At 40.3% G+C, this 15275-nt stretch overlaps 2 protein-coding genes across 3 annotated transcripts; one reads left to right on the forward strand and one right to left on the reverse strand.

Annotated features, from left to right (window-relative positions):
• Window positions 1-1441: 1441 nt before the first annotated feature.
• Window positions 1442-11529, forward strand: nuak2 (NUAK family, SNF1-like kinase, 2). Its single transcript, XM_038696785.1, has 6 exons — window positions 1442-1916; window positions 5586-5706; window positions 6241-6392; window positions 7472-7537; window positions 7903-8155; window positions 8278-11529. Exons 1-6 carry the CDS (start codon window positions 1563-1565, stop codon window positions 9324-9326), a joined length of 1995 nt encoding a protein of 664 aa, XP_038552713.1. The 5' UTR covers window positions 1442-1562; the 3' UTR covers window positions 9327-11529.
• Window positions 11528-15234, reverse strand: ccnd3 (cyclin D3). 2 transcript variants are annotated; one of them, XM_038696804.1, is made up of 5 exons: window positions 14349-15234; window positions 14050-14265; window positions 13455-13617; window positions 12483-12625; window positions 11528-12219 (listed from the first exon to the last, which is right to left on the reverse strand). In XM_038696804.1, exons 1-5 carry the CDS (start codon window positions 14583-14585, stop codon window positions 12061-12063), a joined length of 918 nt encoding a protein of 305 aa, XP_038552732.1. In that variant the 5' UTR covers window positions 14586-15234; the 3' UTR covers window positions 11528-12060. The 2 variants fall into 2 exon arrangements, with proteins under 2 accessions (XP_038552732.1, XP_038552733.1); XM_038696805.1 differs by having other exon boundaries at window positions 12138-12388.
• Between the last annotated feature and the right edge of the window lie 41 nt (window positions 15235-15275).

The raw sequence follows: 15275 nt of genomic DNA on the forward strand, positions 1-15275 counted from the left end.
AGCTGTAATGACACAACTAATCCAACCTTAAACTCTTTCCGATAAGGATGTAGTAACTCTCTGGGATGGCTGAAATCAAAGAGGAAAGAGTTATTTTTTTCTTTTTCCTTTAAGGATTGTGATTATGAGAATCAGAACTTGTAACTGTAACAGTGTTATTCCAGTAATCATCTTCAAGTAAGCCTAGATATATGTTATACTGGAAAAGGAAGTAATCAGTAATCAGTTTGCTCCCCCAAGTCAATGATCCAGGAAAAAGACCAGAGTAATTGCACATCACTAATGTGGGCCAAACGTTAAATCACCAGTAAATAAATGGATAATTTTAAAATGATCAATGAGTTAATATTACTGATATAAGCAGTTTTCTCTTTTTCAGTTTACTCTAATTTTTATTTATTATTAGTGGTGGAGGAAGTATTTAGATCTTTACTTAAGTAAAAAAGGCAATATAAAAATACAAGTACAAGTTTAATTGAAAATGCCCCCTTAGTAAAGGTACCTAAGCAAAATGTATGTAAGTAAAAGTACATAAATTGACCTTGTAAATGTCATATTATATTATATTATTGGATTATTATTACAGAGACCTGTATTTTCTGTTGTAGGGGGTCACGGTAGAGCAGTTTCAACAATGTCATTGTACTGCTGTGGTTTTATTTATGTTCTGGTATTTATTTTAATTCAATGCATGCTATTTTATGAGCTCTTGATATGTTTTGTATATATAATCTTATCCTGTAAAGTAACTATTTACTAGAACAGTCAGATCAATGTAATGGAGTAAAAAGAACAATATTTCAATTGTAATGGAGTAGAAGTAAGAAAATAGCATCAAATAAAAATACTCAAGTATGCCTACATCATATCTCTATAGAAGTACAGTACGTGAGTGAACTGAATTACATTGTAACACTGGATATTATTATTATATATTGCAAGGCTGTCCCGAGTAGCCTACATTTGTCCCACACTAGTTTTATTTTGGTGGTGCGCTTGTTGTATATTTCCGTGCACAGCGACTGAAACAGCAGTGACACAAAAGCTGTGATCTGCATTTTATGTTCTTACTTGATTGAACTACTAAGTTACTACAAACTGCTAACCTTCTATTACAAGTGCGACTACATCTATTAAGGCTGCTTTAAATATATAAAGTGTAATGCCACCAGTATTTGGTTAAACTAATAACACAACTCTGTGACGCACCACTGAACTTGTATCAGGTTTGACTTGGAGGCTTGAAAAGGTGTAATGAAAAAAGGACACATCAACATGAAAAGTCATTTAAAAAAAAATCAGAGCGATCTAAACAATGTAATAATCAAACCGCGCTCATTGTATCTAAGGTGACTGGCAGCGCTTGGTGTCACAAATGAAGCGCTCCTCTGTGTACCTGAAACGCCCCTCGACTATTTGACGTGTCGGCTGCGCTCCTGCATCGTGTTGTGTACCTGCTGCTAGTAGGTCTCAGCTCTGCAAAGAGGACGGACACGCTCGCGGTTTGGAGTCAGATGTTTCGGACTCTGTCTCCAGCCTTTAGTTTTTAAAGTAGTTATCTGATGTGTAAATCTGGAGACAACTTGCTCCAACATAGGACAGTGCTGCACGCGAAGGAATGCGTGTTGTTAACAACGTCTGAAAATACAGGCCAGAAAAAACAGCAGCGTGTGGTCAGGATGGACGGCTTAAGTGTTGCCCGTGTTTTGTCAAACTGCAGGCCGTACGTTGCGGGAGTTTCACCCGATGAAAACACTCCTGTTGGGAAGGCTCCGTCCCAGCTGTGCGTGAAAAAGCAAGCCGTGAAGAGACACCATCACAAACACAACCTGAAGCACAGGTACGAGTTTCTGGAGACTCTCGGGAAGGGAACCTATGGCAAGGTGAAGAAAGCCAAGGAAAGATCCGGTAAACTGGTAAGCGTTGATATTAACCTCTTCTTTTTTTCTTTTTTTTTTAAACACCGTTTTACTACGTGGCCTAATTATGTGACCTCTTATCAACGATGCCCACATCTGCAGTCAGCATTAAGTCTGTGTTTGCCTGCCCAATCGGCCACCTGTTGTTCAGACACAGAGGGCTATTATTAGAAGACGTACTGTCTGCACACAGGTAATCTACATTTGGTGTTTTAATTGAGGGGGGAAATGTTAGGCTTCAAGTTGCTCCCTGTAAGGAAGAGGGTGAGCCACATTACTGAATTGTAAAGTGTGTCTTTGTCTGTGTTTTGGTTTAGGCGGTTGCGCTTACATTTCTCAGTGTTTCTGAACACTGCCTCCTGTCTCAAGATCACCGAATAAGCTGTTTTCTCTTGTGAATTGCAAATATGCAATTAGTATTTAAGATGCACCACCTTGGTAGTGGGGATATTAACACTCTCTGTTTGTTAGGAGGAGTGAAAAGTACACAGCTTGGTTCTCTGTGTAAACTAAATTAAAACGATATTATTATACTAAGTATATTCACACCCCGATACCAGTTTTCACACAGCATGTCTGAGGCAAACCCAGTATCCTGACAAGTTATCTGGTGTATGAAAATAAAATGCAAGACTCATTTGATAACAACATCAATACTTCTGTTTGAGATCATCCTTCAAAGACTTGATGCAATAAGTGAGCGAGTCCTGTGAATCTGTCAACACAAAAGGATTTTCTACAGTCCCCTCCTATTGGTGTAAGGAAAGCAAAAAGGAAAGGCGTTTTTCTGGAAAGACTGAGTGACTCTGTCATGGGAGGGGGTTTTAGACGGGGAAGTTTGGTAACTTTCTCTCTGTACTCCTGATGAAGGGAGAGGTCTGGGACTAGACGAAAGGTTGACTCCAGTTCCCCGTGACCTTAGGGGGAATCGGAAGTATTTAAAACAGATTCGAGGGAGATAAGCCTTTAAAAGGTACAGAGTAGCTGGCAAACAAATGACATTGTCTTTACTTTAAATGCTACAGTGTATCCAAATCAGGATCTGTGTTTTATTAGACATTCAAGCGTTTAAATTCTTAAACTGCCACATATTGATTATGTACCTGTTTATAAGGCTGATGGTGGACTAAATATTAGAAACACCTCAGTATTATTCAATACAATTCAATAGCAACACAAACTACGGCCTACGAAATGGCCGTGAAGTTGACTCAACACCTTTCTAAAGCAGTTCCAAAGAAAACATACACCATAACCAACATGAAGGTTGGGTTCTCTGCACGGCTGTTGTACAGACTGCATTCGTTTTAGCTATGTATACTTAATAAACTGGCAACTAAGTGCATTTTGTGTACATATTACAAACTGTTGTGTTTCTATGACCTACTGTATAGAACCTTTTCAATAAGAGAATTATTGGCAATTGATCAAAAACAAAGCACACCTAGAGTGTAATTTTTCACATTTGCAGGCAGATCCATCCAGATATAGTGAATAATAAAAACAGATACTTGGCCTGAAAGTAAACTTCCTTTTGTCAGGAAGTCCTGTTGGTAAGTCTGGCTCAGCTGCCAGGTCATGTTTACCAGAAAGTTTCCTTTTCAAAAGATTGTGTTTACTATGAGTGAATGACAAGAAACTGCTTAGAAGTCAAGGAAGTGAGATTCAGGAATTTCCCTTTCTATTCCTGCAGCATGTTCAGCCTTGTCTTCACACCCATCTCTGCTCCTACCTGTCTGACATGACTTGCCGCTGCCCAATGCTCAAATGTCAAAATATTGATTGATTGATTGATTGATTGAACTTACACCATACAAATACAACTTAGACAGCAGCTAGCCTAGACTGGAAATCTGAACAACATTCATCATACTTTCATCTGCCTTACTTACTATTGACAGCATAATGGACAAAGACATGTAACCCAGGGAGTGACACAACACAAAAGAGGGGGGGGGGGGGGGGTGACTAATCGATTATCGATTATAGAATAGTTGCCCTTTCATTTTGAAAGTTGTCAGTTGACTTGTTGAATAATCAATTAATTGTTTCAGCTCTAATCTGTAGTGCTCTCCACTCAACTATGTCAACAAGAACTCACAGTAGCATCACAAACCTTAACATAACTTACATAAATATGTTTTAGAGGTGCAAAAATATGTATATTAGTCTGTAATTGTATTTGTTTTAATAATATATACATACATAGACAAATGTATGTATTTCAAAGTTAGCTAGTAGTATTCATGGAGTTTAGAATAAAATATCCAAATTAAGCTAACCTAATCAATATTATTCGGTCATTTAAGTTAACGTTATTGACATACATTTGATTTAAGGTCTATTATTATTTTTGTGAAATGTCATATTGCCTGTTTTCTGCTCTTCACTCCAAACGGGACACGTATTAGAACTACCAAGCTAACGTTTGTCAGGTAGTTACACAACACTTTCACCTTAAAGTGTTTCCAAGTGCAAAAATGTGATTTTGTTGGTGCAGGAACTCGGTGTTAAATATCAGAGACTTCAACCTCAGTGCCTATTGCGTGGAACAAACTAACAGAAACAAAGACAGCACACACACACAGGTAACCGCACTGGGGTGTGAAGTCATCATGAGTGGGAGGGCAGCCGGTCTGACAGCTACGCAAACAAATGCAGGAAACCTCACTTTCCCAGAATCAGGAAAAAGGTCTGTGTGGTGTGAATACAGTGCTGACCTGGAGGCCAGACAGTGACTCATGACGGGAGACAGAGTAGGGTGTTTTTAACTTGACAAGTCGCTGCTTTACTCATTTCCCTTGAGTGTGTGGCCTCGAGGGTGCCTCATGACACCTTTCAGCATTGGGGTAGACTCATGACGCACAGAGGAATCCCAGGTATCCGAGCTTCTTATAGACACAACGCAACATAAAGACATACAGACTATATGTGATGGGTCTGCAGATACAGACCCCTACAGATACAATTCAGATTTAAATTTCCTTATTCTATGAGTCTCGCAGACAATAGATGTCTTTACAGCAGACAATACTTGACCCAGTGTTCCTTCTGCCTCGTTAGAAACACCATTACAGAGTTTTCAGTTCACTGCTCATTGTTCATCTCACAAGAGGACAACCAAGAGGCCAGTTCTTTTTAAATAACAGCTTATTAGTGTTGGAGTTTTTTTAGAGAGGCCTTATCCAGTATATTAATTTACTGACCTCTATTGCAACAGCACTGCAGCTGCTGACTACTGTATTATTGTTTCGTTTGTCATTAAAGTGAGATTGCATAAGTTTTAAAAAGGATAAAAAAAAAAAGCATTCTTCTCGCAAATGAAAAGCTGATGTCGTAAGCAATAAAAGGCGTCCTTGCACATTTCAATGGACTCCTGGCTTTTGCTGATGCAGTCTTACTTGATCTGGTTTGACCAGAGTTCACACCCCTGTGCAGTTATCTGTAGGTCTGTGTGTGTGATACACTGTTTTAATGTTTTCCATTATTCTTGTCATATGTGGCTACAGTGGCTGTCGTTCATTAAAAGTTAGTCCCGCTTTAAAGTAACTATGTGATTCTCCTACCAACTGCAAAGCTGTGTTATGTTGTTGATTTGTCAATGGAATCAATCGTACTTCTCTAATTATTATGCAATGTAAAATTAAAAATGTTTCTTTTTTTAAGGTTGCCATTAAGTCGATCAGAAAGGAGAAGATCAAGGATGAGCAAGACCTGGTTCATATTCGCAGAGAAATTGAGATCATGTCCTCACTCTGCCATCCGCACATCATCACCATATATGAAGGTACGGCATTCCCAAATGTAGTGTTTGGGTATAGTTTCACCTTTCGGAGTTGACTGAATCTCTGAGCCACATGTGGAGTGAAACGTGATACCCGGAGGCGGAAAAAAGACATCTCTCTATCACTCTCTGTTTGAGATTCAGTTTGGTCACGCAAGTCTTTGTGCTGAAGTCTGACGCTAGGTTACATAAGCGTGATTCCCTGTCGTACCCCGTCAAGGCTGCAGGATAATGTGCAGAGCCTTGTGTTCTCCAGTGCCCCTCACGCCTGATGAGATGATCATCGTTCAGTGCATTGTAATCTTGTAATGCAGCTATCATAGGGCCCTGTGTGTCCTAATCAGTGTGAATTAAGGGTTGAAAAGGAAGATAGATATGTTTTAAACACTGACCTTTCCGTATGTCCTTATCCTTATGTTTTTCGTACTGTAAAAGGCTCTGCACTAAAATACCACAATCTGAGGAATTTCACTTCCACTGTAGTTGGTTTTGAAACCTTGAATAAAAGTCGTTCTGCTGGGGTTTTTTATCTTTCAGTATTTGAAAACAAAGACAAAATTGTGATCGTGATGGAGTACGCCAGCCGAGGGGACCTGTATGACTACATCTGTGACAAGAGGACCATCTCTGAACGCGAGGCCAGGCACTTCTTCAGGCAAATTGTATCAGCTGTGCACTACTGCCATCAGGTAAAGCAGACTTTCTCAATCCAATGCTTTCAATAAAAAATATAATCTAGGAAAACTCGTCAATATGTGTGCATTCATGAGTTTTTGACAAAAATGATAATGTTGTAGCTATAGCAGAGTATCTTCACGCATGGCTGCTACGTTAAACCTGGTGGCGCAGGGCTTCACTCAGACTAGCTGATCTGCTAGTTGTGTTTTTCCAGGGCACTGACACCCCCAAAGTTACATAATGGGCATTATTCACTGTCAGCCTGCTGATCTGAACAGGAAGGCTGTGAGAACGATGCAGGGGGAACTGAACAGTTGGTCTGTGGAGCGCTAGCGTCAGGGCAAAAGGCCAGCGCACAGTCCCAACACACACACACACACACACGCATGGTCTCACACTCTAATGAGGGTGTGATGGAACAGAAGGGCTCTGCAAACGCACACAATCAGTCTGTAGCCCAGAGCTGTGTAATGACGAACATTTACAGCACACTCTATTTTAGCTTAGCTGTCCAGCACTTTGCAGAGCATTTATAAATGTTTGCTGGACAATATTTACACAGCAAACTGCCCTGCCATCTCCTATGTTAACCATCTGTCTTATTTTAGTTTTATTGAGTGCTGATGTCTTATTAAATATTTTATTTTCCACGTCAAATACAGTAAGGCAAAGTTCATCCAAACCCTTTCGGTTCTGTATGGGACAGTGATGAATTCTATTGTATTGCACGCAATAGTTTCTTCATGACTGCATCTTAACAATAAGTGAATGCTACATAGCACATCCTACAAAAATGTGTCCGTCACTACAAGAAGTGACCATACGTAAGAAGTAGCTGACCTGCATTTTAATAGCAAAACAAATTCGAACTTTGCTCGAGTCAAAGGCATGCCCCCCTACAGAGTGGAGGACAATGAAGCATAGCTGACATACCAGGGAAAAGAACGTGTTCTGACCCAGTAAAAACTAATCCTTTTTATATAATATAGACAGCCTCCATAAAACTGGTTTGTAATAGCTTGAGTGGTGGCAGATTATTATTGTAAGTGATGCAAAAATCTGATATCTACTTTTGTTTTTTCCCTCTTAGAATGGGATAGTACACCGGGACCTGAAACTGGAGAATATTTTACTAGATGGCAACGGCAATGTGAAGGTACGCATTGTGGACACGTTGAACACGAATATAAGCATTTATATAACTGTACAAATTGTATAAGCAGGGTTGATCATCATTAAAAATGTCTTTTCTGTATATGGTTAGGATTATAAATGACAGTGTGGTGGTTATTACAAAGGAAATATTAAGAAATGTTCATATGTTATATTTAATGGCAGATTTCATTACTTCCTGAACGAGATCTTGTGTAAAGGTGACTGACTAGGGAATCAGACTGTTACGTGTTATGAGTCATTAATGAGGCATAGTGATGCATATGGAAATCTTTTAGGTTACAGTAATCTGATGATGATACATCTGATGTGGATCAGACTTTATGTCTACTTATTGTTGTTGTTCAGATTGCAGACTTTGGCCTGTCGAACCTCTACCATGGTGATGAGTATCTTCAAACCTTTTGCGGCAGCCCTCTGTATGCTTCTCCAGAGATTGTCAATGGACGGCCGTACCATGGGCCAGAAGTGGACACTTGGTCTCTTGGTGTGCTGTTATACACTATGGTTCATGGCACCATGCCATTTGATGGACTCAACCACAAGACACTGGTCCAACAGATAAGCACCGGAAACTACCGGAAACCGAACAACCCTTCTGGTGAGTCTTCAGCTCAACTTTTCTTTAAAGGACCTGAATCATTATTTTATATATGCTTTGCACTTTATTTTAGCTGAACACAAAAATTAGCCTAACAGGTTTGTTTTATTGCTTTCTTTCAGATGCATGTGGGCTTATCCGCTGGATGCTGATGGTAAATCCTGAGCGCAGAGCCACAATAGAGGAAATTGCAGGACACTGGTGGCTCAACTGGGGCTACCAGCAGCCATTACTGGCTGAGACAAAGAGCAGTCCAGTAGAGCAGACCGCTTCACCAGCCTCTCCCTCAATATCACACCCTGCTGGGGTTTCTGGTGTTGCTAGTTGGCTTCGCCGCACATCCAGGCCTTTACTGGAGAACGGCTCCAAGATGCGCTGCCTGCTCCGCTCACAGGGCTGTGGAGGGGATGTAGTCCGGCAGCGCTCTCTGCGAAGGTCCCGAAAGGAAAACAATGTCTCCCAGACTGGTCATGAAGTAAGCACAGACAGTCGCCCCTCTAAGGGTATTTTAAAGAGACGCAGCAGTGTAAAGCAGAAAGCAGTGAATGAAACCCCTGCTGTAGGGTCAGCGGAGCCACAGAAGATTTTGGGTTTGTCTGCCCCAGCCAATGCCCCTTCAGCAGCATTGCAGCCCCGCAAAGGCATCCTAAAGAAGCCCACAGAACAAGAGTCGGGTTACTACTCCTCGTCTCCCGAGAACAGTGACTCTGGCTGGGCACTTCAAAGTAAAGAGTGCCCCTCAGCACCAATCTATACTAAAGGCATCTTGAAGCGCAATGGAAAGTTCTCGTCAGGTGGACTGCAGGAGTTTGGCTCTCTGGACCAGCTGGCAGCTTCTTTACCCTGTGGAGGCGCCAGGTCAAGACCGAGTGGGGCCATCAGTGAGGACAGCATTCTGTCTTCTGAGTCCTTTGACCAGCTGGATCTACCGGACCGTGTAGGACCACCAACAAAAATGGATAAACAAGCCAAGGCTAGCATGAGAGGATGCGTGTCTGCTGACAACCTGCTGGACATCCAGGAAGACGGGATTCTTGGAGATGGGTCACTGAGGCCCTGGAACTGCTACAAGTCCAATATGGCTGACAGTGCCTTTTCCATCACAGACTGTGATAATGTAACAGAGGCTTACAAACAGGCCATGGTTATAAGAGGCTCTGCAGCAAGCTGAAGACCAGTAATTAGTTAAGGACACTCACTGAAGACTTGGTTTTTCAGTCTGAATTTTTAAGTGACTGTAAACTACTGAAGACACGGTAGCCAGGACACTGCAGTGATGTGTTTTTTTTTTTGGGCTAACTTCAGGAATTACACAGTGCCAAAAAAGGGAGACTTCTTGTTAAACTTCAGATTGTATTTTAGATGGCGATTGAGAAAGGATACTTATATGAGTTTGTAAAAAGTGTGCCATTTGAGTAAAAATAACAGCATTTTAGCAGTGCTGCAGTTGAAAATGTCCATTTCGGAGATCCTCAGGAGAGGAGAGCTGCCGTTGGTCAATCAGGAGCTCTAATTTTCAACATGAGAGCTTACTATCAAACGTGTAGTTAATGCAAAAAGTCACCCTGAAACCAAAACAATGGTCTTCAATGTCATAAAATAAATATGTAGAACACTTTGCTCATAAACTAGGAAACAGTGACAGTAGGGCTATTGTATGAATATTGCTTAAGCCACAAAGTCGATGTCTTTTATTGCCCAAGGGACAGTTTGAGAAAGTGTTTGACTTAACAGCTCTTTGGATTCTAGCTTTGTGATGGATAAACGCAAGGTTGACAAATGATCAGCTACTATAACCGCAATAACACAGGTTCAATGTTAGGATGGGGGTCATTCTTTACCAATATACTACAGCGTTGAGTGTGTTTTTTTAGGATGTGGGGAAAATGACATTTCATGGATACCAAAGAGCAAATGTGCTAATGTTGTTGGACTTTTTTGTTCATCATTATTTAAAGCACCAGCAAAAAGTGCCAAGGGGACGTTTGTTTATTTGAAACAGGGACTTTTTTTTTTGTATGGTTTTGTTTTTCTTGTAATGACTTGTTCTAATTTTGGATAATGACTTGAATAATAACCATGACACGCATGACTCACAAGCGTAACCAGTAGAACCTGCTTTTGCTCCCAAGGCTGCGCTGATACAAGTGCACAGGTGGCCACTCACTCTCTGTATGCACGTGGCAATTTCACAGAAAAGGTGGGGCTCATTTAGTCATTTAAGTGTTTTGTGAAGGTCACATGTTGAAATTTGAAAAACAGTAACGTGTGTTTTGAGAGTGAACCACGAGCCCCAGCTAACTACTGGATGCTGTGTATAATGTGGCAGATGCTTATTGTATAACCTTTCAACTGGCTTTTCAAGATCAGTCATGGAGCTCAGGTGTACTGAACTTTATATTTTAAATTAAAATGCAGACGCCTGGGGTGGAACAGTATTTCGCAAAGCTGGATTAGAAGTTTAGCCATCTAACTGTTAAAAAGAAAAGTACAATATTACATCCTTGTGACTCAAACAGTAAAAACAAAGCGTATATAGTAGCTTTAAAAGTAAAATCATGAATAATGCATGCTGCTGACGATCATTAATTAAGTTTGACAAGAGATGTCATACCACGTTTTATCGTTATCTGGTTGACTTCCTAATCCTGCTTAATGAAATACCTCTTGGTGGTCAGAGAAAGGAATATGAGTATGTTGTTTGTTTCTGGAGTTACTTAAATGGATTGGCATGCTTGGCATTAAATAACAATATCAAGCCTGTGCCTGGAATAGCACTATATCAGACCATCAACACCTGTTAACCATACAGTTTATGTATAAGCTGCTTCATCTAAGTAAGCATTGAGTTCTTGAAAGAAATGTCGCACAAGGCCATACCCAGAAGCTGCAAAACACACTGGTGTTCAGAAACTGGAATGTAAAAACTGTATTTTCAGTTATTATGGTTATTTATGGTTAATTTGGAATTTCATCAGGAATGTATGTATACAAAACTAAACTAGTTATTCCCTAATTTCACCTGGAGGCTCTTGTCATTCATAATGTCACGGACAACTGGTAATGTATCACTGAAGTGTGACACAGAGGGGGGGGGGGGGAGTGGTCTAGACAGGTGTAAAATGGAATCGTTTTTTTCCTTTTCTTTTCTTTTTTTGTACAATATAAAGTGCATTCGGCCATTTCATCACCATCTTTCTCTCTCCCTTGTCACAGAAGTTTTAAGTATGCAGGCCATATTCATGTTTTTCTTTGACAGCAACAAAAACCGTGTTTGCCAAAGTTACTGGCTTATCATTTATATGACTGTGTGATCTGCCATGCTGACCGGGATGAGGAAATCAATAAAAAAAAAAAAACGACAAAGAACTCAAGTGCTGGCTCCTGTTGTTATTGATCTACAAACAGATGTTGTAATGTAACAGAATTGATTTATAGTCACAAGGAAATCCACTACTGTGTTGAAACCATGCAGAAACATCTATTTAAACTTAAGAACTATCCAGATAAATTTTTCAATGAGTCCAGATAAATGCAAAAGATGTATGAAAACATGAATAGAAGATACATTTAAAATGTGCAATCTGCAATTCAACTGTCAATATCACAAAAAAGTTCATGTGGCTCTAAATATTAATCAAAGGCACAATCAGAATCATATTCTTTTCTAATCATCTTTTTTTTTAAGCTGCTTTAGCAAATGCAAAATACTTGAAAATGAGCAACAACAGGACATTTCAAACAAATCTGAGTAATCTCTCAAGCTATTAGCTCTACACGTCACAGAAGGACCTCAAAAAAATCAACATGCAAAATAACATTTAACAATTAACATTTGTTCTGTTTCAAGGCTGTAAATTTACAATTTGTTCTAGCTGTCCAAGGCAGGGTGGAGTGTTCTAGCTTCATGTCACTGGTGTCAATACAACATCCTGAATGTCAGCAGGGGTGTGGCTGAGCTCTGAGCTGTGTGCTCCTGATCTGAAAACACTATCCTGGAAACCAGAGGGCAGGCTGAGCTCCAGCACACTCACTAGCTGGCCATAGCAGAGGAGGACAGAGCTCTGTTCAGGGTCAGAGTAAAACAAGAACAACCACAAGTTCATCAGCAGGTCATGGACAGCCATAGATGGACATCTATGGATCTTGACCAATACAAGATGTAATAGTTGGTTTCTCTTCTTTGTGTGCATTTAACAGTTTGTACTTTCTTCTGTGTGATCAGGGTGCTTGCTGAAATGATCACAAACATACCAGTCAATGCTGACAACAGGGCAAAGTCAAAAGAGATATTATCTAAAAAATGTCAGTTAAACATTACCCTTACCAGATCAATGGCCAAAAGGTTGGCCAACAACTCCATAACCGAATCAGAGGAGACGGCAGCGTCCACTAACTTTAGCCTCTGTGTGGCAATGCTCACGCAGGCACATGCGACAGCAGAGGGCAAGAACGCTGAAAACCTGCAGTCTGAGGATAAGAGAGGAAGATTGCTTACTCTAAAAATGAAAAACATCAACTAGTATTTCCTAAATATGACCACCACTAACAGTTCAAAGTCATTGTAGACTATTTCAACAGTGAGAAAGTCAGTAAAGGCTAGATGTAGCCTAGTAGACAGATGCCACCATTGTAGACCCACCCTGACAGACAAAGGCAAGCACTCAAAAGCAGACATTTCTCAGAACCTGATAATGTGACACGCTATCCTAATTGCTTCAGGTATGGGGAAATGCTGAGACAAAAGCCCAGCCATTCAATCCATGCTCAGACACCTTTTTGAATGGGATACAATGTCAGGAGCCAGAAATTATCTTAATTTCATGGGTTGTAATGTCATAGTCCATCTAACACGGCACCAACTGACTGTATCCCTATGACCTGTTGCCTCGGGCCGCATCACAGAGATTCGTGGGAAATCAGCCAGCTGAATGGTCAGACACAGGTCTTTTCACAGCACACAATACAGGATTGCACAAACTCAGCTCTCTGTCTCCAAAATGAACTGCTGACACATGGTAATCAAAGTTAAGTCTTTGTGTCCATTGTTCACTGTGTGGAAAGTCATTAAATTTCACACTTACATGTAATGCTCTCTGACAAAGAAAGATGTTATCAATGATTCAGTCACAAAGGATTATAAAATAGCTACTTTTATCACACAGTATTCATCACAATATATGGTAAACGTGTCTTTTAAAATATTTGTATCCACTCCCAATGTATACTGTCATCTGCAGTATTTTATTTGGAAGGGGAAAAACATCTCATGTGTTGATAACTCTGTTATGTAACTTACCAGTGGCTGCCAGAGCAATGTAGGAGTGAACATGCCTGCGTATGTTTTGAAGGTGGTGGGACCGAACAAAGGGGAGAGTGTGAAGAATTGGCTCCAGGAAGTCAGAGGGTACCACAGAGGCCAGACACCAGTCTAACCTGGACACCACTACCACCTCCCACTGCTACAACACACACAGCGTGAAAAAGTATACATCATCTAGATTATTATTTGTGCACATGTAGATATTTCACAGAATGTCTGCCAAACTGTTTTGCTTATGAAACAAAGTGATGTCTACCATCTGTGGAAAGCTTCATGGACAGTGGGTCCTTGTGTAAGATGGTGGGTACCATCTTACACATAACTAATTTAGTTGTATTTAGAGTTGTACATTTGGGTATGATCCAATATTTTTGGGACACCATGTCCTGGTGACTGTTAGGCCTAATTCAGGATCTTATTTAATATTTATCAAAGCCCTATATAATAGATCTTGATGGTTAAATTGTCTACATTGTTTATGGGGAGTGTGTGTGTCAGTAATAAAACTCCACTTTCTGAATCTGCACTTGTTATCCCAAAACGTGTAGTTTATAAAATAAAAAAAAGTTACCAAGATGTCTGAGACTGAAACTGAGTTGTCTGTGTAGATACAAAGCTTGCTGGCAGTCAGATGAACAGTCTCTCTCATTTTGGAGGCCAGGAACATGCAAACGGCCCCTAAAAGCTGCAGGTTGGACTTTTCAATGGAAAAGCGGCTTAGGTAACAGTCCAGGTAATACACCGCCAGCGGAAACACCTCCTCCTCACATTTCTGCTCCTCACACACCTGCAAGAGAGCCATCTGTCGTACTTCAAGTCAGCCATGTTAAATATACTTTCCGTTTGGGACGGCCGGACTGATTTGCATACCTGGAACATCCACACTGCCAGTATCCTCCGCATGTACGGCTGGATGTCTGTGTGGACTCCGCCAAAGTAGGGAGACACCTGGCAGGTCTTTTCCAGGGCCGTCAGGTGGTGCAGTACTCTGGGGTCGCCGGTCACGGCGGGGTCGCTACCCGCCCGGAGAACCACATCACGCCACGTTTTACCGTCATTTGTATCACCGGATCGATTTTGAAGTTGTCCATCTTCATAAAGATCCATTCGACGAAGTTAAATATAGCAGCATTCAATATGGTGTCGAGAAGTCATTGAAATACTAATGAACCCTTAAGCTAGCTGTTGACCGTTACGCCCATACTAACGCTATTTTAGCTAACGGTCCTGTTATCTTAGCTAACGTGAGCTAGCTTACGGTCCTGGAACGCTATATGCAGTCTATGTCTAACAGCAAACCTATGAGAGGCTAAACTTCAGATTTCCTTTTTAAAACCAAATGTGAGGCCTTTGTCCTGGTTCATCACAAAAATCAAAAAAGCTATCAAACGTGAACTTATGGTCCAACTGGTTAGGTCAGAATCTAAGTTAGGAGTTAACTGGAAGGTGAACTAAAATTCTCATCTCAATCTCATTGCCTCTCAACTAAATTTGGAAAGATTGACAGGAATTGATTTTCAATACAACTGGGCATCCTCTTATAATAATTTGGGGTGAAGCAGACTTTGAAATTTTATTGACATATTTAATTAACATCCTTTTTAAGGGTAAATTTCACATCTTTCCTAAGTCTTATGAGTTGTTCCGTGATTTCCTTTGAAAAGAGTAACATTTTAATAAATAAAAAAAAAAAAAAAAAAAGGTATCAACTACTTGCTATTGCTACTTGCTATAATATTTTATAAGATTAGTCATATTTATTTTATTACTATTTAAAAACACATGCGTTAAATATAT

Source organism: Micropterus salmoides, unplaced genomic scaffold (assembly GCF_014851395.1).
Source record: "Micropterus salmoides isolate LMB-PRFRI ecotype aquatic unplaced genomic scaffold, ASM1485139v1 Ms_hic_scaffold_4, whole genome shotgun sequence".
NCBI lineage: Eukaryota > Metazoa > Chordata > Actinopteri > Centrarchiformes > Centrarchidae > Micropterus > Micropterus salmoides.

Coding starts and splice junctions, on each gene's coding strand:
- nuak2 (XM_038696785.1), top strand. CDS start 1,563: ATGTGTAAATCTGGAGACAACTTGCTCCAACATAGGACAGTGCTGCAC. Junction 5,707..6,240: donor CATCATCACCATATATGAAG/GTACGGCATTCC, acceptor TTTATCTTTCAG/TATTTGAAAACAAAGACAAA. Junction 7,538..7,902: donor ATGGCAACGGCAATGTGAAG/GTACGCATTGTG, acceptor GTTGTTGTTCAG/ATTGCAGACTTTGGCCTGTC.
- ccnd3 (XM_038696804.1), bottom strand. CDS start 14,585: ATGGATCTTTATGAAGATGGACAACTTCAAAATCGATCCGGTGATACA. Junction 14,266..14,348: donor TGGCAGTGTGGATGTTCCAG/GTATGCAAATCA, acceptor GCTCTCTTGCAG/GTGTGTGAGGAGCAGAAATG. Junction 12,220..12,482: donor ACCTTTTGGCCATTGATCTG/GTAAGGGTAATG, acceptor GACCCTGAACAG/AGCTCTGTCCTCCTCTGCTA.